This window comes from Chlamydotis macqueenii, chromosome 26 (genome assembly GCF_036417535.1).
Source record: "Chlamydotis macqueenii isolate bChlMac1 chromosome 26, bChlMac1.mat, whole genome shotgun sequence".
In the NCBI taxonomy this organism is placed as follows: Eukaryota; Metazoa; Chordata; class Aves; order Otidiformes; family Otididae; genus Chlamydotis; species Chlamydotis macqueenii.
Window position 1 is genome coordinate 3,874,365 of NC_141581.1, and position 26,709 is coordinate 3,901,073.

A 26,709-nucleotide genomic window follows, 5' to 3' on the forward strand; every position below is an offset into this window, starting at 1 on the left:
CCTCCTCCCCGTGCACCGCGAGCCTTCACAGCTCCAAATCGCCGGGTTCCCTTCGTCCGGCCGCGCAGACGCCCCACCGCTCCGAGCCAGCGACCGCCCGACCCCCCCCCAGCACCCGCCAGCCCCCAACCCCAGCACCAGCCAACCCACCCATCCCCGGCCGGATGGGGACGCGGGCGAGGAGGGCGCTGGGACGCGGGGGGCCGGGGTGCGCTGGGGGCGAGGAGGGTCCCTGCGCGGTTGCGGCCTCGGCTTCCCGCTCTCCCCGGCGGCACATGGTGGGGAGGGGCCAGCGCTGGAGGTGGCCGAGGCTGGCTCAAACCGGGGATTTTCCGCAAGGAGAGCGGCTTAATCGCGGCTTCCAGGGATTCAGGATTTAGCCGTTAAATACGCCGGGAGATTTCTGCCCACTTAAGGCCAGAAATGGAACAAGGGCAACGCGTGGCGCGCAGCCGTGCCCAGCCTGGACGGGACGGTGAGCGGGTGGGCGGTGGGGCGGAGGCAGCGGGACGCAGGGCGTGGGGTACAGCGTAGGGCTGGTTTGGGACTGCAGGTGTGGGGCGGCGAGGGCAGCGAGGCCTCGCCCTCTCCCGTGGGGGCTGCTGGAAGCCCCTGGGGAGCAAAGGGACCTACAGCTGCCCCCTCAGCCCTGATTTTGGGGGACCCGAGGCTCCGGCCGGGATCGGCCTGGGGCTCCAGCCATGGTGCCCCGTGCCGTGCGGGGTTCAGCCCCAAGTCGCCTCTGAGGCCCCCGGGATGCAGCGCTGCCCCATGGGTGCCACATGGCCCCTGGCCAGTGGGGCTCCCGTGCCAGGGTGCCCCAGGTGCCGGGGGCTGGCAGGGCTCGAGGGGGCGGGTGGGTGGGTGTGAGGAGGGGGGGCGCGGGGGGGGGGGGGGTGTCACGCAACCCCCCACGCTGCGGGAACCCCGGCTTGGCAGCGCTCGGATCACCGGAGGGAGCTCGGCGAGGAGGGGGGGCCCCGGAGCCGGGGTGAGACCCTCACTCCCCACAGCACAGAGGGCGGGAGGGACCCCCGGGGGGGCGGGGCCCTGGGACCCCCGCCGCGGGTGCTGGGGTGCGGGAGGGGGCGGTCCCGCTCGCTGCCCCCAGCCCCGCCCGGCCCCTTTGTCTCGCCCCGACGCCCCCAGCCCCGCGCCCCGCGGGGGGCTCAGCGCCCCGGGAGGGGCGGGGCGGGGCGGGGGCGGTGGAGAGGAGGAGGAGGAGGCGGCGGGGGCGGAGGAAGGCGCCGCTCCCCGCGTTCCGCCGAGGCCGGAGCATCCCGGCTCCCGGGGAGCCCCGCAGCCCCCCCGCCCCCGGCCCGGCCCGGCCCGGCCCCGCAGCGGAGGTGAGTAGGGGGGCGGAGGGGGGGGGGGGGCGGGGGGCGGGCGCGGGCTGCACAAAGGGGCCGCTCCCCGCCCCCCCCCCCCACGCCGGTCCCGACCCCCGCCCGCGGCTGCGGCACCGCCGGGAGCGGCCCCTTGCTGCCCCCCGGTAATACCTGCCCCCCCCCCCGTAATACCTGCCCCCCCGGTAATACCCCCCGTGCTGCCCCCGCCCCCCCCCCCGTTATTCCCCGTTATCGCCCCCGTTGCTCCATCCCCGTTATCCCCCCCTCCTCTTTTTGCAGGCGGGGCGCGGTGGCCGCTGCGGGGGGCGGGGGCCAGGGGGGTGCCCCCATGGCGGGCAGGGCTCTGCGGGGGGCACACCCCTCCTTCCCCACGCCCTCCGCAGCAGCCGTGTCGCGATAGCGGCCGCCTGTCGCGACAGCCGAGCCGCCGCCCCACCTGTTGTCCCAGCCCCCGGCTCGGCGCTGGGGGTTCCCCCAGGAAGGGGCGGGGGGAGCGGGGACCACCCCCGGCCCCGCGGTGATGGCCGGGGGGTCCTGGCGCGGGCAGCCCCCCCGGTACCGGCAGCTCCTCCCCGGGAGCGGCTGCGGGGTGAGGCCGGGGGGCTGCCCGGGGCGCGGGGGTGACGCTGCTGCCCCACGGCAGGACGGAGAGGCAGCCCGGAGGGACCCCGAGGGCGACCCCAGGACCATGATCCCCCCCCGGGAGAAGGGCAGGGCTCCCAAGGACAGCATGACACTCCTGCCCTGCTTCTACTTCGTGGAGGTGGGTGTGGGGCGGGTGGGGGGGGGCGCGGGGTGGGCTTTGCCCCCTTCGCGGCGGGGCTGCGCGGCGCCCACGCGGCGGGCGGGGCGGCGGTCGCGACGCTCTCACCCATCGCAGCTTCCCATCGTGGCCTCCTCCATCGTGACGCTCTACTTCTTGGAGCTGACCGACCTCTTCAAGCCGGCCAAGGTGGGCTTCCAGTGCCACGACCGGGCGCTCTCCATGCCCTACGTGGAGACCAACGAGGAGCTCATCCCGCTGCTCATGCTGCTCAGCCTGGCCTTTGCCGCGCCCGCTGCCTCGGTGAGTCCCGGGGTGGGGCATGAGGACAGAGCCTCGCCGGCTCGGGGTCCCGGTGGGGTGGCACCTCCTGAGCCGTCAGTTGCTCCCCAGATCATGGTGGGCGAGGGCATCGTGTACTGCCTGCAGTCCAGGCTGAAGGGCCGCGCCGGCGCCGAGGGCAGCATTAACGCTGGCGGCTGCAACTTCAACTCCTTCCTGCGCCGGACCGTAAGGTTTGTGGGTACGTTGTGCCGCGGCCCTACCCGCCGCGGGGGGCTGCTCCGAGGGGCTGCGGGGGCACCCCGGATGCAATAACACAGCCCCCACCCAGACCCCCAACACCGCCCCGGACCCCATCCCAGCGCCCGTGGGCCCTGGCTGCCCTGCGTGGGCCGGGAGGTGACCCGCCACCCTGCCCCTGCCTCCCCCAGGCGTCCATGTGTTCGGGCTCTGTGCCACGGCCCTGGTGACGGACGTTATCCAGCTGGCCACCGGCTACCACGCGCCCTTCTTCCTGACCGTCTGCAAGCCCAACTACACGCTGCTGGGCACCCCCTGCGACGCCAACCCCTACATCACTCAGGACATCTGCTCGGGCACGGACAAGCACGCCATCCTCTCCGCCAGGTACGTGCCGGGGTGGGGGGGAAACGCGCTCCGCGATGCCCCTCCTGCCCCCGTCCCAACCGCACGCTCCGCTCTCTCCCGCAGGAAGACTTTCCCATCCCAGCACGCGACGCTCTCGGCTTTCGCTGCCGTCTATGTGTCGGTGAGTTCCCGGTGCTGCGCGGCTCTCGGCCCCGCGAACTCCGTGCCGCCAGGCAGCGGCACCCCTCTCCCGTCGGCGAGCGAGGAGGCTGCGGTGCCGCGGTGGCGGCGGGTGCCGGTGCCGTGAGCTGTGACTAACAGCCTGTTCCTGCCCCGTCGTCGCCGCCGCCAGATGTATTTCAACTCCATCATCTCAGACAGCACCAAACTCCTCAAGCCCATCCTGGTCTTTGCCTTTGCCATCGCTGCTGGCATCTGCGGCCTCACCCAGATCACCCAGTACCGCAGCCACCCCGCCGACGTCTACGTGGGCTTCCTGATCGGCTCCGGCATTGCCGCCTACCTGGTGGGTGCTGGTCCCTGCCCTCGGGGTGCTCGCGGTGCCTCGGGAGGGAAGGATGCTCGGCGTGGGTCCCTGGGGCTGCACTGACCCCGCGCTCCCCCTCCCGCAGGCTTACCACGCGGTCGGCAACTTCCGCGCCCCGACGGAGAGGGTCCCGGCGCCAGCGCCGGCCAAGGACGCGCTGCGGGCGCTGACGCAGCGGGGCCACGACTCCGTCTACCAGCAGAACAAGTCGGTGAGCACCGACGAGCTGAACCCGCAGACGCGGCTGGAGGAGGCGGCGCGGCCAGTGCCGCGGGAGAAGAACTCCCTGGGCAGCCTGAAGCGGGCCAGCGTGGATGTGGACCTGCTGGCCCCCCGCAGCCCCATGGGCAAGGAGAACATGGTGACCTTCAGCAACACCCTGCCCCGCGTCAACACCCCCTCCATGGACGACCCGGCGCGGCGCCACATGACCATCCACGTCCCCGTGGACGCCTCGCGCTCCAAGCAGCTCATCACCGAGTGGAAGCAGAAGTCGCTGGAAGGCCGGAGCATGACGCTGGCGGAGGAGGCGGCACACGGCCGGGGTGTGGGGGGGGACGCCAGCGAGGACGTCCCCCCTTCCCTCTACCCCACGGTGCAAGCGCGTTCGGCCGAGCGGGCGGCCATGGGGCCCCGCGTCCTCATCCAGCCCCGGCCAGGCGCCTCGCAGCTGGTGCACATCCCCGAGGAGAGCCAGGCGGGCGCCGGCGTCCCGGCCGGCAGCGGGGCGGCCGTGAGGGCCAAGTGGGTGATGGTGGCGGAGAAGGGGGGCGCGCAGCGGGTGGCCAACCCCCCGCGCCTGATGCAGGTCATCGCCATGTCCAAGCAGCAGAGCATGGTCTCCGTCACCCCCAAGCACTCGGAGACGTCGTCCTCCTCCACCAGCTCCGATTCCTCCCAGTACCGCTCGCCCTCCGAGCGGGACAGCTCCAGCATCATCACCATCGACGCCCACGCCCCCCACCACCCCGTCGTCCATCTCTCTGCCGCTGGCAACGGGCCTTGGGAGTGGAAGTCGGGGCCGAAGGGGCCGGAGGGGTCGGACGCCTACGAGCTGGGTGAGATGGGGAAGGATTTCCGTGCCTTCCGCCCGCCCAAGAGCGCCGGCGTCTCCCCCGGTTCCTCTGTCAGCGACATGGAGCAGGACGAGCCACGCTACGGCAGCCTGGCCGCCATCCCGGGGGCGGCGGGGGGCGGCGGGGAGCGGGGGGACGTCCCCCCCGAGGGGCTGCTGGCCACGGCCAGCCGCGAGTCCACGCTGCGGAGGAAGCCGGCGGAGCGGGACGGGCAGGCGGACAGCGAGGTGGACCTCTACTACAAGAAAATGCAGGCCGGCCGGAGGTTTAAGGACTGAGCCCCCGCTGCCTTCCCTGCACCTGCCCCCCAGCTCCCCTGCCCCGGCTGGGGGGGGGTCTGTAACGCTGGGGTCCCTCTCTGCTGGGGGGGGCGTCAGGACAGGGCTGTCTTTGGCGTCGGGGCGACTGAGCAGCGCAAGGACATGGCGGAGCACTGTCACCAGGCCCTGAGCCGGCCAAAATGTGCGTGGGGGCCCCCCCACGATGTGGGACCCCCTTCCTGCCCGGGCAGCTGGTGGGGTTCGGGGGGCTCTGCTCCCCCCAGTCCACGGGGCTGGGTGGCTCCAAGCACTTTTGACTTTTTTTTTTCTCTCTAACACAGGTGCTGACATTTCTGAGGGGTTCGTTTATTCCAGTTCTGGAATTGTACAGGGGGGTGGGATGGGAGCAAACGGTGCTGAAGGGCTTGGGGGGGCTGGATCGAGGGGCCTGGGGGGGGGGGGGGCTGCCATGGGGCAACAGGTCCCAGTTCGCGTGGGGGGTTTGTGGTTCTGGGGGTTGGAGAGCCGTGCAGGAGGGGTCAGCGCAGACCCCGGCCCTGCGCCACGGCTCTGTGGTGGGGGAGGACGAGGGGGGACGGTGCGGGGCCGGTTGGGGGGGTTGCCCAGGGGCTCTGGGCACGCGGAGGCTGTAAATACTGCACGGGCTGGGGTCGGGGCGCAGCGGCCGGGCGTGGGGGGAGCCGGGGCTGAGGTTTTGAGCAGCAGCCCTGGGCTGGGGTCGGAAGTTTTGAAGGTGGGGGGGGGGATGGAGGGGGGAATCTCTGGGCTGTGAACGCGTCTGTCGGGCAACGGCTGGAGCTGCTGTGGTTTGAAAAGCGAATAAACGCGTGGATGTTCCCCGCTGGGCTCCTTCGCTGTGGTGGGGGGTCTGGGGGGCAGGATTGGGGCTGCTCCAGGCAGCGAGCGCTGCGGGCTGAGGGCTGGGAGAGCCCCCGGGGCTCGGTGCGGGGGGATCCGAAATGGGCTCAGGCTCCTTCCCCCGTCCCGGACCAGGTTAAAGCCTTTCCGGGCTCCCCAACCCATTGACCGGACAAGCCCAAGCGATTCCGTGCCGCCAGTGCAACGCGTGCCCACCCATCGGCTGCCCCTGGGTGAGGAGGGGGCTGTCCGGCCAGGCCACGCTGGCGGTGGGCAGGGGGCAACTGGGCCAGTAGCCCCACGCTCCAGCTTGCCCAGTGCCTGCAGCCCCAAAAGCATCCTGGGGTGCAGCGGCTCTGGAGTACCACGGTGTCCGGGCTGGTTTCGCTCCGCGGGCTGCCACCGGAGCCGTGCCAGCCCACGCGCCCCCCCGCCCCAAACCAGGGCGATGTGCCGATGGCACCAAACTGCCGCTGCCAATTGGATTAACGGTGGATATCCCAAAGCCTCCGCCTTGCAAACATATGGATTATCCAGTGTAACCCCGACTCGGCGCTGGAAAAGCCACCCGGGGATTAGCGGGAGGATTGCCGGCAGCAGCTTGAGGTGCAGGGGGCTGCGGCGGGGGCACCGGCGCGTTACCCCTGCCGGGTAACGGGTTGGGGACCAGAGGGTCCAACGCCGGCTGGCAGCGGCACGCGGGCCGTGGAGCTGGGTGACCCAGGGAACGGCTGAGGCCGGCTGGGATGGGCACTGTGCTCTGGCTGGGGGACAGGGGGACTCTCGGCCCCCCAGCCCCACACCGCCGCTCTCACGGCTCGTTGCGGTGAGCGATGGCGTCACGCGCCGCTGCACGCTGCTTCTGACCCAGCGGTTTCCATAGCGACTGCCAGCCCCCTGCCGCTCCCGCAGCCCCCCGGCAGCCGCCTGCTTCACTTGGGGACCCATGAGGGAGCAGGAGCGTCATCATCCCCACCATCTTCCTCCTCCTCCTGGCCCTGACACAGGGCCGCAGAGCACCCCCACCCTCGGCCAGAGGAAGGAGGGATGGGGTCCCCAAGGAGCTGCCACAGCCCATCTCATCAAGCCCCCCTTCATGACGGGCAGGGGACCGGGCACAGCCTGGGGAGAGGCCGATGCTCGGGATCCCTGCGGGAGCCGGTAGAGATGGGCAGGTGAACGCTGCACTGCCTGAGCCCAGCGCCCCGGCACCGGCTTCAGCCGGAACCCTGCCTTGGACAGCGCGTGTCTGGTGTCCCGAGCTTTTCCACCTGGGACATCACTGCCAGGAGCCGCGGGCACATCCCAGTGACCCCAGTTGTCATCCAGGAGAGGCGCCCAGCTCTGTGACAAAGGTCCTGCATCAGGCCCCGCTGCCAGCAGGAACTGCTCACCTCCCTGGCCAGGGGTACCGGCTTCAGGACCCCCCTCCAGCTGCAGGGGTTCCCAGGGCGGGAAGGGAGGGGACACCGGAGCCACAGGCAGGATGTGACCTCCACCAGGCAGCTGCCACCGTTTCCATGGCGACCCAGCCCATCACGTGCGTCGCTCCACAATCGATATTTGCTTTGCTGGCAGCAAGAGCTGGAGGCCATAATTACTGCAGCAGGCAGCTAATTAGCAATTCATGACTTGTTTGAGAGGGACGGAGATGGGCAGGGGACCTGGCCTCGCCGGGTGCTGCAGGCCTCCTGCCTCCCACAGGGCACCAGCGCCTGGCGTCCCTGCCCCAGCGCCTGATCCTCACTGGAAGGAGAAATAAAGGAGAAGGGGGTGCCTGCAGCTCCAGCACGTTCCCACGACTCTCCCGGAGCACCCGGGGCTGGAGCAAGCAGCTCCAGCAGGGCAGGATGGGCCCTGGATGCTGGTGGTGCTCGGGGCATCATTCTGGAAGATCAGCTTCCAACAGCCTTCCTGAGCCTTACGGAGAAAACCAAGAGGAATGGCAGGTGCTGGTTTGGACGCACCAAGCCTTTGGCATTCAGGAATTGGCTACACACCTCAGAACCGGAGAACGCACCAAAGCCAACGAGGAGCAAGGAACTTGCTCATTCCTGCAGGGCAGCGGGGCACACAGCTCGGCCTTACTTTCACACAAGCACCCAGATGGGATGGAAGAGGCAGCTGTTACAAATCCCGTTACACTTCCCCGGAACAACAGGGATCTCTTTCAGCAGCCCGAGGCTCCTGCAGGACCCCGCTCCGTCTGCGCCCAGACGCCGATGAAATAAGCCCGTGTTCAAGGCGAACGCGCTCAACACAAAGGGAACGTGGCCAAGGGACAGAAAACAGCAGGGCCACAGAAGGAACAGCTCAGCACGTGCATTCCTTCTGTCCCTGGAAACACAGGGTGCCTGCTCACAGCACCGGCGGCCCCAAGCTCACGGCTGCTGGGACGAGGTACAGCACAGGGGTGCCGCATCCCTCGCTCCTGTTCCACAGATCCGGCTGCTCTGCCTGCAGCCCAGCGTGCCAGCTGCCAGCCCCCGAGGGGCTGGGTCACACCCAAGGGCCCCATCCCACTGCCTCTCCCAGTCCCCAGGAGAGTTTTGCCATTTCCCACCGCTTCCCTCCAAAAAGCACAGGCTTCAGGAGTGCCACACACAAAACCTCAGAAGCCCAGCTCTGCCTCCGTGGTATCGCAGGTGCTCCCAGGGGTCCACATCGGGGAACGCCGGCTTTTGGAAAGCAGCACCCAGTAAGAAAGCCAACAGCCCTGCTCCTTGGGGAGCTCATCGACACGCCGGTGTCCCCGACAGCGCAGGGGTATCGTGCATGGGAGTAACCCACAACAGGAACAATCCTTCTCCAGGAGCTGAAACAGGAATGGCGCCTGCTCAGGCCGGATGTGAAACACACTACATCCAGCCTGCCAGAGAGCTTGGACACATCTAAAGCACAAAACTACAGAGAGCAGGACGTGTTTGACTTGAAAGGGGGTTATTTCATGGATATTAGCTGGAATATATGGAAAGTTTAGGAACATGAAGTAAAAAAAAAAAAAGTGTTGGAGTGTGACAAAGGCAGAGCATCAGTTAGGGCCCTACAGCCTCATACCTCTGAACTTTAATTCAGGCACCGCAGGGCTGGAGCGTGAGCAGCCGGAATGGATCCGCGGGCGGCAGCCACCCCTCCGGGCTCGTCGCCCCTCGCTCTGCAGAGACGCTGACAGGGACAAACACGCTGCCAGCCCAGAGGTATGTGAAGAGTCAAAGTTATACAAAATGAGGCAGCTGGAATTACATTAGAAGGGAAAATCAGAAGCAAAATAGGCACAATAAAAAGATAGGAAAATCAGAAGCAAAGAATACAGAAGAAATTTATTGAAAGCACAAGTACAGACTGGCCAATAACTGCTTTCTACAATCTGAACAGTAAATAATAGAGCTACAGAAAGGTACAAAGGTTGTTATAAAATAGTTTTAATTTCATTTCTTTTTGCATTACAAACATTCTTTGAAAGAGGCAATGGAATTCTGATGTTGTGTATGCTTACCCTCCCCACCCCACCTTCCACAATACTGAACCTGTAATAGCTGTTATCAAAATATACAATACATCTGTTCACCATAAAAAACTGGGTTTTGCTGCCCCCTCATGTCTTACAACAGGTATAAAAAAATTATAAATATGTACACCCTTTTGTTACTCACATTCTTTACATGCAAACACAGGGATCCAAAGGAAAAACCCGCAATCACCTGGGTTCCGGGGTTACCTCAAATGATTTGCTTGCGTTTTGCAAAATATATGTAGCCTGTGGGTTGACCAAATCAGTGTTAGAGGCCACCAGACAGGTTTCATTCCAATAAGCCTCTTCCCAGAGTCTGGGGTGAGGTCGATTGAATGCATTTAAAAGCTAAACCACAGCCGTTCCACTTGGGTTGCGCATGGATTCCCACACAGCGGCACGCTCAGGAGCGCCGGCCGAACAGCCAGCGCTCCCCGGCGGCAGGAGGAGCGGAGTTTTCGCTTGGGGAGGGAGATGAGCAAACTAATTCTAGGTGACAACTACCACCGAGACACCTGAATTTGCCCTCCTGAACATGAAGATGCTGGCAAGGAAACACACAGCTTTCCAGAGAGGCAGATGACAAGAAGGCTTCGTTAACAGGCCAGGTTAACAGAAACCAGCATCCACTCAGCAGCTGAACGTTTCCTCAGCTCAACTGGGGCAATGCTTTCACTGGAGACGGCTTCGCGCTCCTCAGCCACCAGCCAGAGACTAAGGCAGACAAGGATTACCAATCTCATGCCAGCAACCCAAATTGAACCCTCACTTGGACTTCGCATGCTTCTCCAGCACAGTTCACATCCTCAAGAGTTCAGGGAGGAACTAAGGAAAGTTAAGACTTTTCCAAACACTCAGTGCTAGGCAAGTCAAGAGCTCCCACACTAAGCAAGGAAATCTAACTTGCAACACTAAGACAATTAAAAAACAAACTTTGGTCCACAATTTGCAGAAAAACCCTGAAAAAAAGTACAAGATTCTTGTTATTTTGCATCCGAACAGGTTGCAGGTTAGAGGGAAATGTAAGGCAACATCGGATCACACAAAATAGAAGGCAGAATGGCCCAGGAAAGAGTTGTAAGCCAGGAAAAAAATAAATGGTTGTATCATTGGGAAAAAACGATCTGCTGCATTCTACTTTTAATAAATTCCCTTCCTGTAACTTAAAAGGTCTGGGCTTATAGATTAAAAAGGTAAAATCTTTAGCCTGGGTCCTTTTACTTAAATTCACAAGCTGCTTGTGCTCGTTATCTCAAACACTTTGCTTTAAAAATACGCTTTGCTTAACACGTTTTATCGTTTTCATTACATTACTCATCCTCAGTCATGACCTCAGCCTGGTAACTAAATTCCTGCCCTATAGTTTCATTACAAAAAAAAAAAAGAAAGTACAGTATACAAGGGTAATACCACAAAGGAGTAAATTTAGATTATGTTTATACCATCTTATCATTCTATAAAAAGGTACTTAAACTATTTCTTTTGCATATAAAGAGATTAGAATATTTGGTCAACTGGAAATATTGCTAGGCACAGATGACAGCAACAGCATCAAAAAGTATAATACAAGAATTAAAACAAAAAGCTCAAATGCTGAAGACATGCTATAAGAATGATGGCAGAGCTACATTGGTCTTGTTAATCTCAAATCAGGGGCGCGAAGGTGACTCACAGGAACACCTTTCTAAATGTGGGATATCCAATAATTCTTCAAATCCTAGCCAAGTATTTAGATATATATATATACACACACAATTTTGACAAACTCTTAATGATTCGTCTTCACAAGTGTCCAACAGTGGTTAATTTTGTGTCTTGATCAAAGCTCTCGTGAAGGGCAGAGCCTGTGCTATTGACAACGGAATGTGATTTGGCCTTGGGAATGCTTCCCCACCCAGACCTTTCTGCTTAGTCTGAATGTTACGGACAAAGGATCTCAAATAACTCCCACCGGCAGGTTTGCAGATGGCAATAAACCACGAGCAGATTGGAAAGTGGCATGAAGACACACAACACTACGCAGATTGCGACGTTTCATGGACAGTGGGATACAACTGCCTGAAGAGTCAAAGCTCGTTATTTTCTTTATCCACTTTGCCAGCTTCACTTCTTCACTACAACAAGCCGATCCAGTAAGCCAGGGCTCACCCATTCCCCTCAACTCTCCCAATCCACTCCCTACAGTTCAGATGTTTTCCCCAAAGAAGTACAGGGTTTAAGGCACAGGATAGCAGATGCACAGTTAAGGTAAGATCGACACAACTTAGTTTTGTGCTGGGCGAGTTGGGAGCTCCTATACACCACGCATGTTGCAAAATCCTGACTCAAAGGCGCCAAAGTGAATTTACACAGTGGTTTTAGGTCTTTCAAGGCATGGATGGGTAAAGAAAATTAAGAAAGGCATCAATGTGAAACCTGATAAACTTGTTAGGATCTGCTTTTTGGGGGAGGAGGAGCAGGAGGGGAGGGGAATTTCCCAGAGCAGGTTCCAAAGTGTAAACTTCAACTTGTGATTTTTATTTGAACAGTCAAGATTGTTACCCATCACCGCAAGGTTAGCAATATGAATTAGATTTAATTTTTTTTTTTTTAAAAACCGGTAAACTGATTTCTCTTTAAAAAAATAAAATCTCTGGTCTTTTAAGGTCACTTCAGCTGCATTTTTAAAGTGGCTTTTTTTCTGGAATGATGGAAGTTGAAACCCTCGTGTTCAGTCTTTTAAGGTCAAGGCTGAACCCAAGAGGTTTTAAGTCAAGTCCATTTTGTCTCACGCCTTCCAAAGCTTTAAATGGTGGACTTCGAGAAGGACACACGCAGGTGATGATTCTCACCCAGGTCATGATTATGGAGGTCGATGAGTGATTGAATGGCTTCTTCCACAGAGCCCATCTGGATCAGAGCCATTTTACGGTCCTTCCTGGCAAGACAGAAGTTTAAGTCACATTCAGTGCTATCGTACGCAGAGTTTGCCTAACTTGATGCAAGTTTTCTTACCTAGCACTCAAAAAGGCCAGCAAAAAATTAACTACCCAGGTAATTGCAATACTCCCTTTTTATATGGAAGAGTGTATCTATATGATCAACATGCATATCCAAACTTCCCACTCAGCTACCACAGTTTTTTTCATCAGCTCTTACCTGCCACGCACTCAATCCAGAGTTGCTCTGGAATTCTTTACTCCAGAGAGTCAAATACTGCATTAGTGGCGACTCTGCTCACCTTTCACTTAGCCTGAGTTGGAACTCTGACAGAACCAAGTGCTTCTACCCTGCTCACACTGAAAGGCCCAGCGTAAGGACAGGACATGAGAAAACACTTACTGGAAGAATTTGAATCCTTTGACCATCCCACCATTGCTTGAAAACAACATCTTAAGGTCTTCTTCAGTTATTGAAGGTCTGAAACAAATACACATTTTTCCAGTCAAATGTACATTGACAGACTAAATTAATCTCTAAAACCCGATTTCCAGAGCCTTTTCTAAGTCCTCTACTGTAGCTTCTTGGACTGGAAAGGCTATGAGGAACAACAAGAAGATGGGTAAGCTTTCCTTCTGTTAGCAGCAAAACCTGACTGTATTTACTCTCACACTAAATCTGAAAACATTTTTCTACACAAGTAACGCAGGAACTCTTAATGCAGATACTCACGGAATATTGGACAGATGAAGAGTGGCAGAAGGAGGAAAGATGTTCTGGAAATTTTTGGAGCCTGGTTTCTTGAAACGATGTAGAGGAGAATTGCCATAGTCCTTAGTCAGACCTCGGTCTTCCTGTCCCTCGCGGGGAAGCTGTACTGTCTGATGCTTGGACAACGTTATGCGGATTGGCTTCCCGTGAAGCTTCTGACCATTTAAATGGCTCATGGCTGCAACGGTTAAAGACAGCGCTGACTACAACGGTATTTCACACTTTTGTCCAGACATTTAAATCAAAGCCAGAACTTCATTCTACTTTGTCCATACACAGATCTCACGTCCTCCAGGAACTGCACAACAGGCATCATTACTCTGCCTTGCTGTACTGTTTATTCTGTTTTCCCTCCAGGTTATTATCTCACACAAATGAACGATACCTGTTCCAAAGTTGCCCTAAAGCCATACTACATATGCAGGCAAGGACACATTCAGGTTTTGGGTCTTTTTTTTTTTTTGGAAGAGAAGGAAGTACTGATACCAAAGCTTTAATTACCCATTAGGTCTCTTAATGCTAACAGTCTGATACTTTTAAGCTTGCTTACCAAGCTGGGCCTGGTTTCCATCAGCCATCTGAACTAGGGCATTCTCTTTCTTATTAAATAAAATCTTCACCCTCTGCACATCACCATAGACTCCTTCAAAAAGTGAAGAAACAAGAACAGTCTCAGGTAGGGGAAAAAAAAAAATGAAGTCTCTTTCAACTTAATATTAGCTAATCAATCCAACAGCAAAAACATTCATTCACAACCAGAACTGATCTCATTCCAACCATGGTTACTTATTCTGCTCTAATTAAGGAAAATTCTTATATAGCAGAATAATAATGGAACAATACATTAAAGAAAAGATACTGGGTTTCAGCAAAAAGCAAAAATCTTACTGCCAGAAGACTGGACAATTTAGCATGCTATCACAATTTAAAACTCTTACAAAAGACATGCAAAGCAATAAACCATGCATAACTGAACGTAAAATAAAGGCAAACTAAATTAAATAGCAAACTAAGTAAACAATGTAAAAATGAAATTACGCATTCAAAAAAAATGGCAAACTGCAAACTGTACATTTTTGAAGTATCAAAAAAGTAATCTCAAATAAATGAAAAACAAGGTAATAAAAAGTGTGAATAATAACATACCGAAAAGAATAAAGAGGCATTGGGGTGTAACTCTCTTTAGAGAACAGCAGAGCAAGGCAGCGGAGGGACAGGGAAGAGGTAAGGAATCGAAGGGGAGAGCGAGGTTGCACAAATCGTCCACAACGAGGAAGGGCAGAGTCCCCGCAGGAAATGGCGAAATTGGTTGATGGATGATGAAGTTTTCAAGATGGTTAATATTGAAGGGCAGGTTGGTTTCCGAAGAGCAGGGTTTTTTGGTTTTTTTTTTTTTTTTTTTTTGGAAGGGGAATGTTTTTATTTTTTGTTTCAAGCAACAACAGGAAGCAGAAGTACCGTGCAGTCAGTTGGCAAAGAAATTCCGGATCAGGGGAAGAAAAAAAATTCAGGGATGGGGAGAAAAGAAAAAAGTAGCAAAAAACACAGGTCAGTAAATACATAAGGAAATATGTAGTGTTCCATCAGTCAGATTTATAGAATTCTACATACAATAACTTGTTTACAGAAACAGTTAATAGGTTTTACCTAGTGGAACACAATGATAAAGAAAAGGCATTTTTACTTAAGATATACAAAGAAGTAAGAGACAGTATCACAACAGAGTGACTTCTACAGGCTTTAATATCGAATTCAACTGCAACAGTATCCCCTAAAATTTGACTAAAATTTTTTTTTCCAATTACAAGAATTTCTTAGAAGAAATTACTTCATGGATCAAGTGGAAAACACAGCTGTATTTGCTGGTTTAGGACCAGTGACTATGGGAAGCAATCCGTTTTGCAATACTTAGCTGTAACAAAACAACAGAAGCCCAATTTAAACGCCAATAACTGTCTTTAAAAATAAAAGATTATCCAGATGAGCAGCTGTACCACTACAAAAAACCCTCAAAGATCGGCCAGAAGGGTTTGCTCTAAAGGAACTTGGTACCTCATTTTCAACAGAAGTCTATTCCCTTCCATCTCTGTGACCTCACCACGCAGAAACCCAAACCTGCCGTCACTCAGCCAGAAAGGCAGGAAAAGCATCTCTGCTCCCCGCGGCAACACCAACTTTGCGCACAGACGAGAGTCTGCATTCAAAGTAAAAGTCAATGCAAGCTGGGACAAGCAGACTTCTTCCATTCATCATGGAAAGAAAAAAAATGGAGGAATTTCAGTTTCCGTCACTCAGATTCAGAAAAAACCTTACACATTATCACAGAGTAGTCACTCCAGAGAAATACTGTCTCTTAACTAACTGGTTGTGGCACAGGTAAGTTTCTACAACACTGATTATACAGGCAATGGAAAAAGTTTCAGGTCTGTTAGTTCACAGCTTCAGTACAAGTATCAAAGTCTCTCTAGCCCAAAGATAAGCTGGATGGATAGTGAGAGCTCATTAAAAAACACAAGGCATGAAATAACTGCTTGCTCCTACTTAAACAAGAACTACGCACACCATTCAGACACTGCTCAGAGCTGTGAACACGTGCAAGTTAAACAGAGGTGAGCATAGTCCTTTGTCCTGTCACTGCCTTCCAGACAACAAAGACCATCCCAAGAAACACACACTTGACAGTATCACATTGGTTCAGAACAATGATACCAGCTCTCAGTGTTTAAGACTTCTGTTTGAACAGCAAGTCACTGGGACCAAGCCAGAGAGGACAGTTCTTGGAATGGCACAGGAATTCCTAGGTAGAGAGAACTCATCCAAACCAAAGCTGTATCACAGTCCCTGCCATTATTTCATGCCCTGGAGAAAACAGTAATGACAGATAAAAAGAGTAGTCTGGAACACTGATTCAATTGGTTCATCTCATCAAGAGTTAAATATTTTGATCATTCATCACATCCAGGCTTCCCCTTTGATGCATAAGAGGTTTTGTGGTTATTCTGACATCACTGGTAAGTTTTATAGCTTTGCAGAGTAGTATAACTTGTGTGCGCAGTCCCACCAGTTAAAGTGTTTTTCAGCAGAGACTCATCATACTCTACTGCACACGCTAGAAGATTCTACACTTTCAATCCAACAAAAAGCCAAAAGCTGACTGAAGAAAAATCCAAGATACCCATATCAAATTCTCTCGTGATGCTGTATCATTAAAGCACATTTTTGTTCAAATACCACTTTATTTTTAAATAAACCCAAATATTTCAACTCACTAAGTTAAGCGGAATTGAAAATGTAAACTGTAAGCTGTTAAGGGGTTTAGCTAAGGAAAAACTTCCAGGAATCTTGGAAAGGGAAAATGTGCAAGCACATGGCAGAGGAAATACTGCACAGGTACAAAGTCAAGCTGGCAGGGGTCCAGACACTGCACAGAAAGAGCAGAGGTCAGAATGAACTCTCTCTGCAGTTCTGAATTAATGTATTAAAAACTACAACATGCTAAGGAAAAGAAAGAATGCACATGACTACTCTGTGACCCAAATGACGCAATTCCATGGTAATGGCAGGGAGACTCCAAATAAAAGAGGGAGCAAGGGGCAGGCATTGTAGTCTTTATGGGACAAGAGCAGGCAGGCAGCATCCTTGGCTTTGAACCAAAGAAGAGCAAGATTGCTATTTGAGACAGACTTTCTCATTTCCCTTCAGTAACTAGAGTACTGATCTGCTTTGAGTTTTAGAGCTGGCAGAGCGCATCATCTGCTTTTCTAGTTTTGCTGTTTCCTTTAGGACACAGTAGGATTTCACTTTCAATGAGTTTCAGCACAGTGTGTTCAGAAAGTGAAAGCAGAGGTAACAGGAAGGAGAAAAAAGTAAAGTTAGGACTCCACTAACCTCAGGATTCAGATTGCTAACCAGCAGAACGGAGTTCCCTGCCCCAGTGAGGCCGGGAATGGCAATCCGTCCTGCTGCAGCCGCCGCAGCTGCTGCTGATGGGATAGCCAAAGGAGCTAGTGCTCCATGAACATTGGGAACTGACAGGCCTGGAAATTAAAGAATATTAACCAGTAAAGAAATTAACAGCACGTACTCTAGTGTGTTTGCTGCACCAGAAGGGAGAACAGCACACCTCTAACATGCAAGTAACCATTCAAAACACAGTGACCATATATTCTAAGAGCAACGGGAGCCTCCAATTCTGGTGCTGCAGGAAATGTTCTAATTTCCAATAGTATTTGCTCTTGCAGTGCCTGGTGCTTACAGGTGTCTCTCCACACTATGTTGTTGACTACAACACTCTGCATGTTTCACGAGAAGCGGAATCAGCACAAAGCCTCAGCTCTGCTGGCGCAGGAAAGGTGTCACAAACAGTGCATTTGTAAGGGTCTTTCCAACCAGTGCATGCCAAAAATGCTTTGTTCCGTAACCATGCAGGTAACAGCCAGATATTGTATGCTACCATCAGCTGATCTCTTCTTGAATGGAGAAACATTAATTTTATTTATAGGCATTTCTAGGCTGCTCATGGTAACAGCTGGCACCTCACTGTATGAGCTTTAGAGTTCAAGAAAATTGCTAGTAATCCATTAAACGAAATTACTTCTCCAAGTGGCACAGTATATATTTCCCCAGCAGGACAGGATATTAACAAAACATTAACAGTTCAACAGTTTGATCTGTGCTTGTTTGTCATAAGCAAAGAAATTCCATGAAGTTACAAGAAAGTCAACATAGCTTGGTATGCTACGAAAAAAAGCAAAATGTGTTTAGTCTAGCACTCCAACAAACATACTTAGCACCCAAAACCCAAGACTAATCTCAAGACACTTGGCTACTTCTGTAAGTAGCAATAATTTGTTACCTGCAGTATGAGCTGTAAACATCACAGTGCAACTGTAACAGTGTATGTACTTAGGTTCTTGTTCGAATACTAGTTTTACCCAAAATATTTTTTAAAACCCCAAAGATTCCTTGCTTTTGACCACATTTACAGCTGTCAAAGTGGGTTCCCAACCTCTGCAGCCACATGAGAAAATACAATATAAAAAATTTGTTCTCCTCCCTCATCTCCCCCAGTTATTTTAAATTTTACCTTTACTGTCTCTCCCCTCCTGCTACTCATTTTCCTCTTGTCACTGGGACACTGCCTAGCCCAGAGGTGCTACTGCTGCACGCTCGCACTCCTCATAGAGATTACGTACTGAAACACCTTTCCCTTCTAAACGGCAGCATTTAGAATTTACATGACTAACCCCAACAAAAACAACCACTACTTAGCTTTAAAACATGAACATGCTTCAACAAGAGAAAACCTATAAAAAATTTCAACTTACGAAATACAGTACCTGCAGCCTGAGGAATTGCAAAGGCAGGAGGAAAGCCAGCTCCCGCATATGGAGAAGCGGAGATTATTCCTGGGGCACCTGGGAAAGATACACACATTACACAAAGACATCCAATAGCAAGAATACTCTAGACTTAACTGGAATGTCTTGATCTGTCCCTCAACATTACATAAACAGTAATTAAAAAAATGCCTCTAACCTAACACTGAACTTCAAGAAATTACAAAACCTGTTCCCCCTCCAACTCTGCTGCACTGAAACCACCGTTGGGATGCAGGTGTTGACCAGAACACAAGCTAGTAGCTCCTGTAACTGTTTAACCACAACAGTTCCCAAAGCACAGATTGCAACATCCCAAATTATGCCCAAGTCCATGCTGTCTGCAAAACAGCAGATGGCACTAGAAGCACGGACAGCTGGAAAACCTGACAGTCCTCACCCAAACAGAGAAGAGCTTTCAGAGCAGCAGCACGCGCCCGCGTCCCTGTGTTCCTTCTAGTGTTCTGCACCAGTCCAATGCAGGGGTTCCCAAGTTTTCCTCATTAGCCACACTGTATTCCAAAATGCTATACGACCAAACACACTAGGATTACATCCCCTCCCCTTCCCCAACAGACACACATAGTTATGTCCTGCTCTCACCAAAAGCAGCTGCCATGGTCTGATCGAGAGAGGGCTGGTTATCCCCAGAAGGCAGGTCTGGTCGTGTATAGTCTCTGCTCTTATCGTTATTGTATTTTACATTGAGACTCGTGAGCTTTGAGAAATCTATGCGCAGCGTACAACAGGCATTGTAGATATTCTGTCCATCTAAAGACTGCAAGGAAACAAATAATTCTTTATCCAAGATGCATTTAGACTAAGATCACAGCAACATATCTCTGAAGAGAGAAGGCGTTACATCATCCCAGGTACCAGTGTGCATCTTCAGACGGAGCAGGGATCTTGCTTTGTGTGGAGAAAGCACTGCTTCATTTTACCCCCTCCAGAACTCACCCAAGCTAGCTAGCTCTTTGTGGGGAAACTCCCTCCCACCTGCACATACGATCTGGGTAATGCTCACGTAAACCTAATACAACCACTCCAAAATGCTTGTTTCTAACATTAATCCCAGACTAATAAAAGCAAGTCTAAATTAAAGTAATTCAGGTGTTTAGCACTGCAAGCATACTACTCACCAGTTTGGCATGCTGAGCACTCACTGGGTCAGCATATTGTAACAGGGCCTGAAATTGGTTGTTCTTCGTGAATGTAATTATTTTCAAAACTGTACCAAACTTTGAAAAAATCTGCAAGATAATATTTGCATATCTTGTTATCACATTTCCAGTAAGTTAATTTCACACTGACCTCCATTATTAGAAGCAGAAACAACAAAAGTTATCCTTTCACCTTGTTAGCTTTCCAACTTAAAAAAAAAATTAGGTTTTAAACTACATTGTGGGCATTTTTACCTTGCATCGTGGCACCAGACTAGAAAAACATCAGGGTGACTGAACAGCCTGCTTAATAAAGTTTTTGCTTGTTATGAATTCTTACACAGGAAGATTCACAGACACTTTCAAACTGGAACTTTTCCAAGAATTTCAGGGACTCTTAAACGCAGCCAAGCTTGCATTTTAAACATGAAGATTAAGTTAAGCAAGCACAGCAGAAGCTTTCCAAACAGGCTACTGTCTAAATGATTCCTGAACACTGTATCTGTTTCCCCCTACCCTCAGCATAGGTATGTGTAGCAGCTACTTCTGCTAAACCCTAAACAAAACTTCAACAACTGCCTTGAAAACATAAATATTTGTCCCTTGCACTGTACCAGACTGTAATCCAATTAAAATAGACCAGCAATCAAGTCTTTGGAAATTAAAAGTCTGGCCAGATGGGGACCAAAAATAGAAGAACCTCACATAGGTGTCAGGGTCTCCAGAAAGTAGCTATGTTCAGAACTTGAACTATACAGATAAAAAACACATGCTCTCAGAACACAGACATTGCAAATACAACAATTCACTATTTGCTGCCACTCCTTCCTCCAGGACAGTCTCCTAGAAGTTGTGGTGACATGTTTTACCTGATGCAGAACATCTAGAGTGACAGGATAGAAGAGATTCTCAACAATGATCCTCAGGACAGGGCTCTGGCCAGCTATCGCCATTCCTGCATCTACTGCCGCAGCAGAGGCTGACAGCGCTAGGTTTCCAGACTGAACAGAATTCACTGCTTGCAGAGCTGCTTGGGCACGCTGCAGAACCAAACATTCTGTTAGACCAACACTTCTGCTTGCAAAAATACACATTCAGCTTTTCTTGAGCTTCCTATCTGCAAACTACTAGCAGAACTCAACAGTTAGCAGAACAGAAAGCAATCTACTGTTCCTAAGGCTGGCGATGCAACGACTTTAGCACTTTTTAAATATGGACAACACAGATCATCCCAACCAGTAAGAGTCATGCAAAAATACAAACGAAATAAAATACGGAGTACTTATGCTACTGCTAGAACCTTGCTCAGCATCTACTGATGCAGCAAAATTATTCCAGTGTTTAAAAAAGGAAAAACTAAGCTCTTCTGGGGTGAAACACCATCACCAAAATACTGCAGAAGCTGCTAAGACTGAAAGATCAATGCACATCTGCTAGAGGGATCCAGGAGTGAGAACTGACTTGGAATTTTCCTCTAGAGTCCCCCTCACATGTACAACATTATGATGTGCTCACTGCTGTGCACCAGACTCTGGCTTTGTTAGATGCACCAAATAGCAGCATTTCATCTGCACAGCATTAGATGCTCTGATCCTGATGAAAGTCAGCCTGAAAAGTGAGAGGAGGCAAACTGGATGTACTCTGGCATCCCTGATAAGGAGGCACAAGTAACTCGAACTTCTTTCCAGTGTTCCTGTCCTGAAAGATCGCCAAGAGCAGCTGATCTGAAAAAGGGAACTTTTTACCCTATACAGAGCACATCCTGCACAGAAACTCTAGACAGCCCGAAGCCTTAAGACCTGCTGTGTTCAGGTGCTGTCCACCTCAAAGCTAGCACTTGCCAGCAACAGGTTGTACTCTACTGCAGACACAAGCGTTGCCCCATCAGAGTTTCATTTTATATAACTCTTTCACACGACAGAAACAAACATCCTAACGCACTAGACATTAATCAACTCTTTAGACAGGTATTCGGTTACTGTTTCTAACTGAAGAGTACTAAAACACCTCTTCTCATGATCTCATATTCACTCCGCATTTTCTCCCCCTGACATTAAGGCCGTTTCAGGAGCTCATTTAACAGCCTGCCGAGACTTTGGATAAAAGCTATTATAGCAGCCCTTATTCCATAAGCTAGAAGCTAGTATGCTCCATTTAGCACTTTGACAGTTAAACTGAATCTCAAAACCCTCCCAGGCCCACATGAGCAGCACAAATCAAAACAGTAGCAGAGAACCATCTGTCCCTCCCCCCAGTACGACAACACGAAGAACAAAAACTAACTGCTTGGTTTGGAGAGTTGTCTGTCTTAAGCTCCTTGTGGTTGGAGAACTGAATATAGATGGGCTGGCTTCGAAGGACTGGAGTGACTGTGGTGTAGTAGTTTACCATTGTGTTGGCTGCCTCCTCTGTATTCATTTCGATGAAAGCCTGCGCAGAAGTCAAACCCAACATTGACATTATCAGAGCTGCTCACACTAGGAGAAAGCATTAACACTTGATAACAGCACTACACGACTGATAACCTTAGGAGGAACTTCCATTTGGATCGCAATTGTACTTGATTTTCACAACTGCATTCACATGTAAGGTTTTGTACCAGACTGACTGTATTTAATGTTTCAGTCTCATCCCAAGATCTCCATGCTACATATATTTAGGAAACTGGTAGTGACGGAAGAGTCTGCAGGAACACAAGAATACGGCAACAATCCAGACTCTAACACTTATATTAAGAAACCTTCCATACTTCTCTACAGAGCAGTAAGCCCACTTGCTGTTCCGTACCTTTATGGTCTTCTCTATTTCAAAACAAGAACTTAAGGGATTGCAGCAAGTCATTGCATTAAGTACTTACATGTAATCACAGCACGCAATACCTCAGAGGCACATTTTCATAATTAAGATTAAAGACATAGTATTTTAAACGATGATTAAAGTTGGCTTGCTTTTTTACTCCTTAATTTGTAAGACTATTTTAGTTACCAAATTAGTGCACACCTTTTGTATTACCCAAGAGTTTTAGCTTTACTCAGCTCATTTATTGTATCTGTAAAGGTGTCCTCAATACGCAAAGTTACACTGGTGGTTACTCAACTGTCAAGCTGGCTTGAGTGAAAAAGGCCAACTCATGTCACTGCCGTCCAAATAGTTTACCTGGTCTGTAATTTTAAAACCAGGCATAATGCTAATTACAACTGATAACCTATAATTACAGACTTAGCTCCTTGTACAGTCTGAAAATAATTTTCTACAGCTCATGGGATAATAATGGAAAAGTAAAATAATGGTATGCATAAGTTATTGACTCCTAATACCTGACAGTTGCTTAAGCTACTTGGATCTGGTTTACTGATGACAAACTCATCAAGTCTTTGACATAATCCCTGCTTTCAATTACAGAGACAATACCTGGTTTTTTCCTTTCAACATTAGAAGATTGGTGACCTTGCCAAAAGGTAAGCCCAAAGAAATGACCTCTGCCTCCGTGACGTCACTGGGGAGTTTACGGACATGGATTACTCGGGATGGGACCCCAGCACTCCTACTATCACCTTTGAATTTTTTGCTGTCGTTTCCATTAGCTGTAAAAAGCAAGAGTTACTTTGTATTAGAGTGGGTTTGAAAGAACATGCACACACTTATAATCACCCACATTTCTACTTTGTGTAGGTTTGAGCCACTAATTCTAGATTGCTGCTTTATTCCTTTTCACTTTGAGCAGTATTCTTGGCAATGAGGCAGTCTGAAGGGGACATATTAAAGCAAGTGGTATTAAAACAAATATGAACCAAAATGTAATTTTAGATCAGCTGGATTACACATATGGCAAAGACCATCAGCAGCACACCACCAGAGACACGAGCTAACGCAGTCTGGCAGGGAGGCCATAGGCAGAACATGAAGGGACTCAAAAGTCAATAAACAGTAGCTCAAAATAAAGCAATTCAAGGCACTAACAAGGACAGAGGGGAAAATTCTGGACTGAGCACTCAAGGATACTGTCTTTGGTGGTGTTACTAACCTCTAGATGGTGTAAGACTCCCAAATAGCAAAATACTACATACAGCTAAAATAACCCTACATGAAAAAATTGTGCTTTAACAGTTTACAGCAAAACCTGCATGTTCCAATTCTGTAAAACAATTTTAGCAACTGGCCTGCAGCAATTGTATTCAGTCTAATAAGTTTTTAAGAGTATACGGCAGAAGTGTATTACCCTTCAGCACTGTCCTACAAAAGGCCCAATAACTACTAAAAATGAAGAGATTTTACAATTAAGACTAAGTGGGGAAAAAACAGACCTCCTCACAGTATCTGCAATACTTATCAATTGCTATTCTTTTTAATAGGCAATATTACCTGCAGAAGAAGAGTTGCTGCTCATGATAAAGGGTCCGTTAGTAACACAAGTAGAGAAAAGCTCGTCAGATCCCCGCTGGAAAAGAAAAGATGAAAGGTAAACCGACAGCATTTTTTTTTAATTCTATTCAGGTACTCCTAAAGCAGAACAATTGACATTAAGGCATAGAGAAGCTGGACAGAAGTGTAAGTGAAAATATACTGACAGTGGGCAGTGAACCTCACCTCCATCATAAATTAAATATAAGTAAGATCCAATTTAGTAATTGAGTAGCACTATCCAATATCTCTTTTCAGCTAAGCACTAGGAATCTTAGGACATGAAGCATTGCTCAATTGTCTGAAGCCGCTAAACGCAGTGTTGTGCATTGATCCTCACATTTTCCTATTGTATCTAATAGCATATTTCTGACTACTCGTATCAGACAAGATTTTAATTCTTTTAGGTTAAGCTAGAACAATACTGTAAATGATCACGAACAGCAACACAGATAGGCCTCCTGGCATTCATCAAGAGGACAGAGATTATTTTCCCGTGGGTTACTAGGAGTAAGAAAGACTTAAGCAAAAGACAAGTTATCAGAAGCGGGCAAAAACCATTAGCGTATGACTTAGCAGTTACGATCCAAAGACGTGTATTTTCCAGTTATAAGCAGAAGATGCAACTTGGAGAAATTGAGACCTGAAAGAAATGGATCTCTTCCCCTCTCTACCCCCAAAAAAGGGCAGATCAGGAAAGCAAAGCTACTAGCAAAGAGCTACTTTTGAAATTTTACAGCAGAAACAGGTCCAGATAGAACTATTTGGGTCACTGGTCTCTTGTTTCCTAGCCACAATCCCCACAACGGCAGCAACAACTTCTAGGACAAGAGTACCATAGCTTCAGTAAGCACATTGAAATTAAAAGACAGACTAGCTTTCTGAAGCAGAGAAACCAGAGTACCACAGGTACAGAATCTTTGTAACCCCATCCTCTACTGCCTTTCGCACTAGGAGTTGTTTTACATTAAAGTCAACATAGCTACCTGCAAAATCAAAAGCTGTAACTAGCACAGCATATCCCAACATCTCGATTCTTTGATTTTTCTTACTGCAGCACTGTGCACTTCAACTCTACGGAGGAAGAAAACATTTGACAAAATTCTAAAACAAATTCGTGCTAGAATCAAAACTGGTATTGCGGAATTACATAAATACATTTATTCTAGGCTTTTTAGTAGCTGTAGGTATCATTCCATCTATTTGCACAAAGTTTGAGTTGTAGGAGCCTGTCACTTCTCCATTCCCTGCAAATAAAGCTGAACAGATCTATGGAACAGATTACTGTATGCAATGGATGTGCTTCAATTCACTACAGCATTCCCTGTAAAGTCACCCAAACTACCTCAACTGACCAAAACTAGCCTAACCCAAGCAGGAGGTATGAAAAACACCATTAAGACAAAAGCAAACAAGACCACAAATTACTTCTTAGCACAATCTACACTTATATACATCACACAGCTGATTTTCAAAGAAGCTTTTAGCTTAGTTTCAAATAAGTTACAAAGACGACCTCAAATCTCGCTGTAAACTGTGAGCAGTCTAGCTGGTAACACCAATCTAACATATAAAAGCACTCTCTCGTAATTTTCTACATTACTCTTACACAGAAATGCCACACTAAGAGGATTTCATCAACAGAAAAAAAGAACAGAGCTCATCCCTGCCTTGGCTAACTCCCGCCCATCTCAATGGAAACATACCCTGCTCCACACTGGCTACCAGGAACCCTACCTTCCGCCATGCCCTATATCTGCTGGCACCTGCAGAAACAGTATCTGCGCGACAACAAAAGCTCTCTGCTCGCTCCCCTAGCAAACAGGTTGGAAAAGTAGGTCACAAGAGAAGCCCCAGAACACCAAATTACAGACATAGGTTTGGGTTGTTTTTTTTTTTCTTCCTCTGCCCCTCAAATCTTGATTTTCTTGTTTGACTACTCACTGCTAGCTCTTCAAAGACGGGCTCAAGGACTTTGATGTCCTGAATATGAGAAATTAGGCCAGGTTCCAAATCCACAGCTCATGTGCTGCTGGTCACCTGCAAGCACTGACCAGGGTGCACAAAGGCTGTGGGCATCCAGCAAGGTCTCCTCCTTCCACCAGGGTGTACTAATCAGGAATAGGCCTTTTAACAGCTGCTCTAATTAGCACCTGGATCCCTGAGTACAGTGAGAGGCAAGCTAGTCTGGCAGGCTATTAGCCTGTGATCCCATTCTTTTGATGACTCAAATTAATGCATAATTCCAACTCTAAAAAAAATCCACCATTTTACTGTAAAAATGCTCCTCTGCCTGAACTGCTGCCAACACCGCAGGTACGGCTGCGCTTTCTGCAGCGTGGGATACAACAGGCAGTTATTTACAAGAGCCACCTATCAGCAAACAAAAACCCTACCAATGTAGACAAGTTTATTGGCCTCACGAAACCCCTACATCAGGCCCTAATGGGCCTTGAACTTTTAAAAGTCTTCTTAAATACCAACTTGTAAATTTCTGAACATCCAGAACTTCAGCACTCAAAGTATGAATCGATGCATCTGTGCAAGCACACTCAGCCCTTGCAATCCATCATGGAAATGCCAGGAGAACAAGCCACATATTTGGCTCTCATGGAGGCAACACTAGGAAACTATAAACTGGAAAAACAAACATTTATACTATTATGGAAAGAATTTAAATTCCTTGAATTTAACTTTCCTAATGGCTTGTTTAAAACAAACATTTTCTCACATATTTGAACATTTACTTGCAGGGCATTTTGACAAAGAACACTCACTGCTGCTGGTTTCCACATGTCGATGTTTCTTTAATGAAAGAGCAATTT

General features: G+C 50.4%; 2 protein-coding genes across 7 annotated transcripts in view; one reads left to right on the forward strand and one right to left on the reverse strand.

Moving 5' to 3' along the window:
- The first annotated feature begins 1,189 nt into the window (after positions 1-1,189).
- PLPPR3 (phospholipid phosphatase related 3) lies at positions 1,190-5,218 on the forward strand. 2 transcript variants are annotated; one of them, XM_086767436.1, is made up of 8 exons: positions 1,190-1,346; positions 1,993-2,112; positions 2,230-2,415; positions 2,506-2,635; positions 2,826-3,021; positions 3,106-3,163; positions 3,335-3,508; positions 3,615-5,218. In XM_086767436.1, the coding sequence occupies exons 2-8, from the start codon at positions 2,038-2,040 to the stop codon at positions 4,881-4,883; spliced, it is 2,088 nt and encodes a 695-aa protein (XP_086623562.1). In that variant the 5' UTR covers positions 1,190-1,346; positions 1,993-2,037; the 3' UTR covers positions 4,884-5,218. The 2 variants fall into 2 exon arrangements, with proteins under 2 accessions (XP_086623562.1, XP_086623561.1); XM_086767435.1 differs by having other exon boundaries at positions 1,222-1,346; positions 2,506-2,627; positions 3,615-4,737.
- A 3,932-nt stretch (positions 5,219-9,150) lies between these two features.
- The window catches only part of PTBP1 (polypyrimidine tract binding protein 1), a 30,945-nt gene continuing 13,386 nt past the window's right edge, over positions 9,151-26,709 (reverse strand). For 3 of the 5 annotated variants that reach the window (XM_086767442.1, XM_086767440.1, XM_086767444.1), the window contains 13 exons: positions 23,846-23,921; positions 22,895-23,067; positions 21,767-21,913; positions 20,353-20,523; positions 19,463-19,573; positions 18,927-19,101; positions 18,273-18,362; positions 16,834-16,982; positions 14,092-14,125; positions 13,496-13,588; positions 12,907-13,123; positions 12,577-12,654; positions 9,151-12,172 (listed from right to left, as the gene is read on the reverse strand). In XM_086767442.1, coding sequence (XP_086623568.1) covers positions 12,040-12,172; positions 12,577-12,654; positions 12,907-13,123; positions 13,496-13,588; positions 14,092-14,125; positions 16,834-16,982; positions 18,273-18,362; positions 18,927-19,101; positions 19,463-19,573; positions 20,353-20,523; positions 21,767-21,913; positions 22,895-23,067; positions 23,846-23,870 — 1,596 coding nt within the window. In that variant the 5' untranslated portion in view covers positions 23,871-23,921 and the 3' untranslated portion in view covers positions 9,151-12,039. The remainder of the gene's footprint in view (positions 12,173-12,576; positions 12,655-12,906; positions 13,124-13,495; positions 13,589-14,091; positions 14,126-16,833; positions 16,983-18,272; positions 18,363-18,926; positions 19,102-19,462; positions 19,574-20,352; positions 20,524-21,766; positions 21,914-22,894; positions 23,068-23,845; positions 23,922-26,709) is intronic. The other 2 variants (XM_086767441.1, XM_086767443.1) reach the window with 2 other exon arrangements.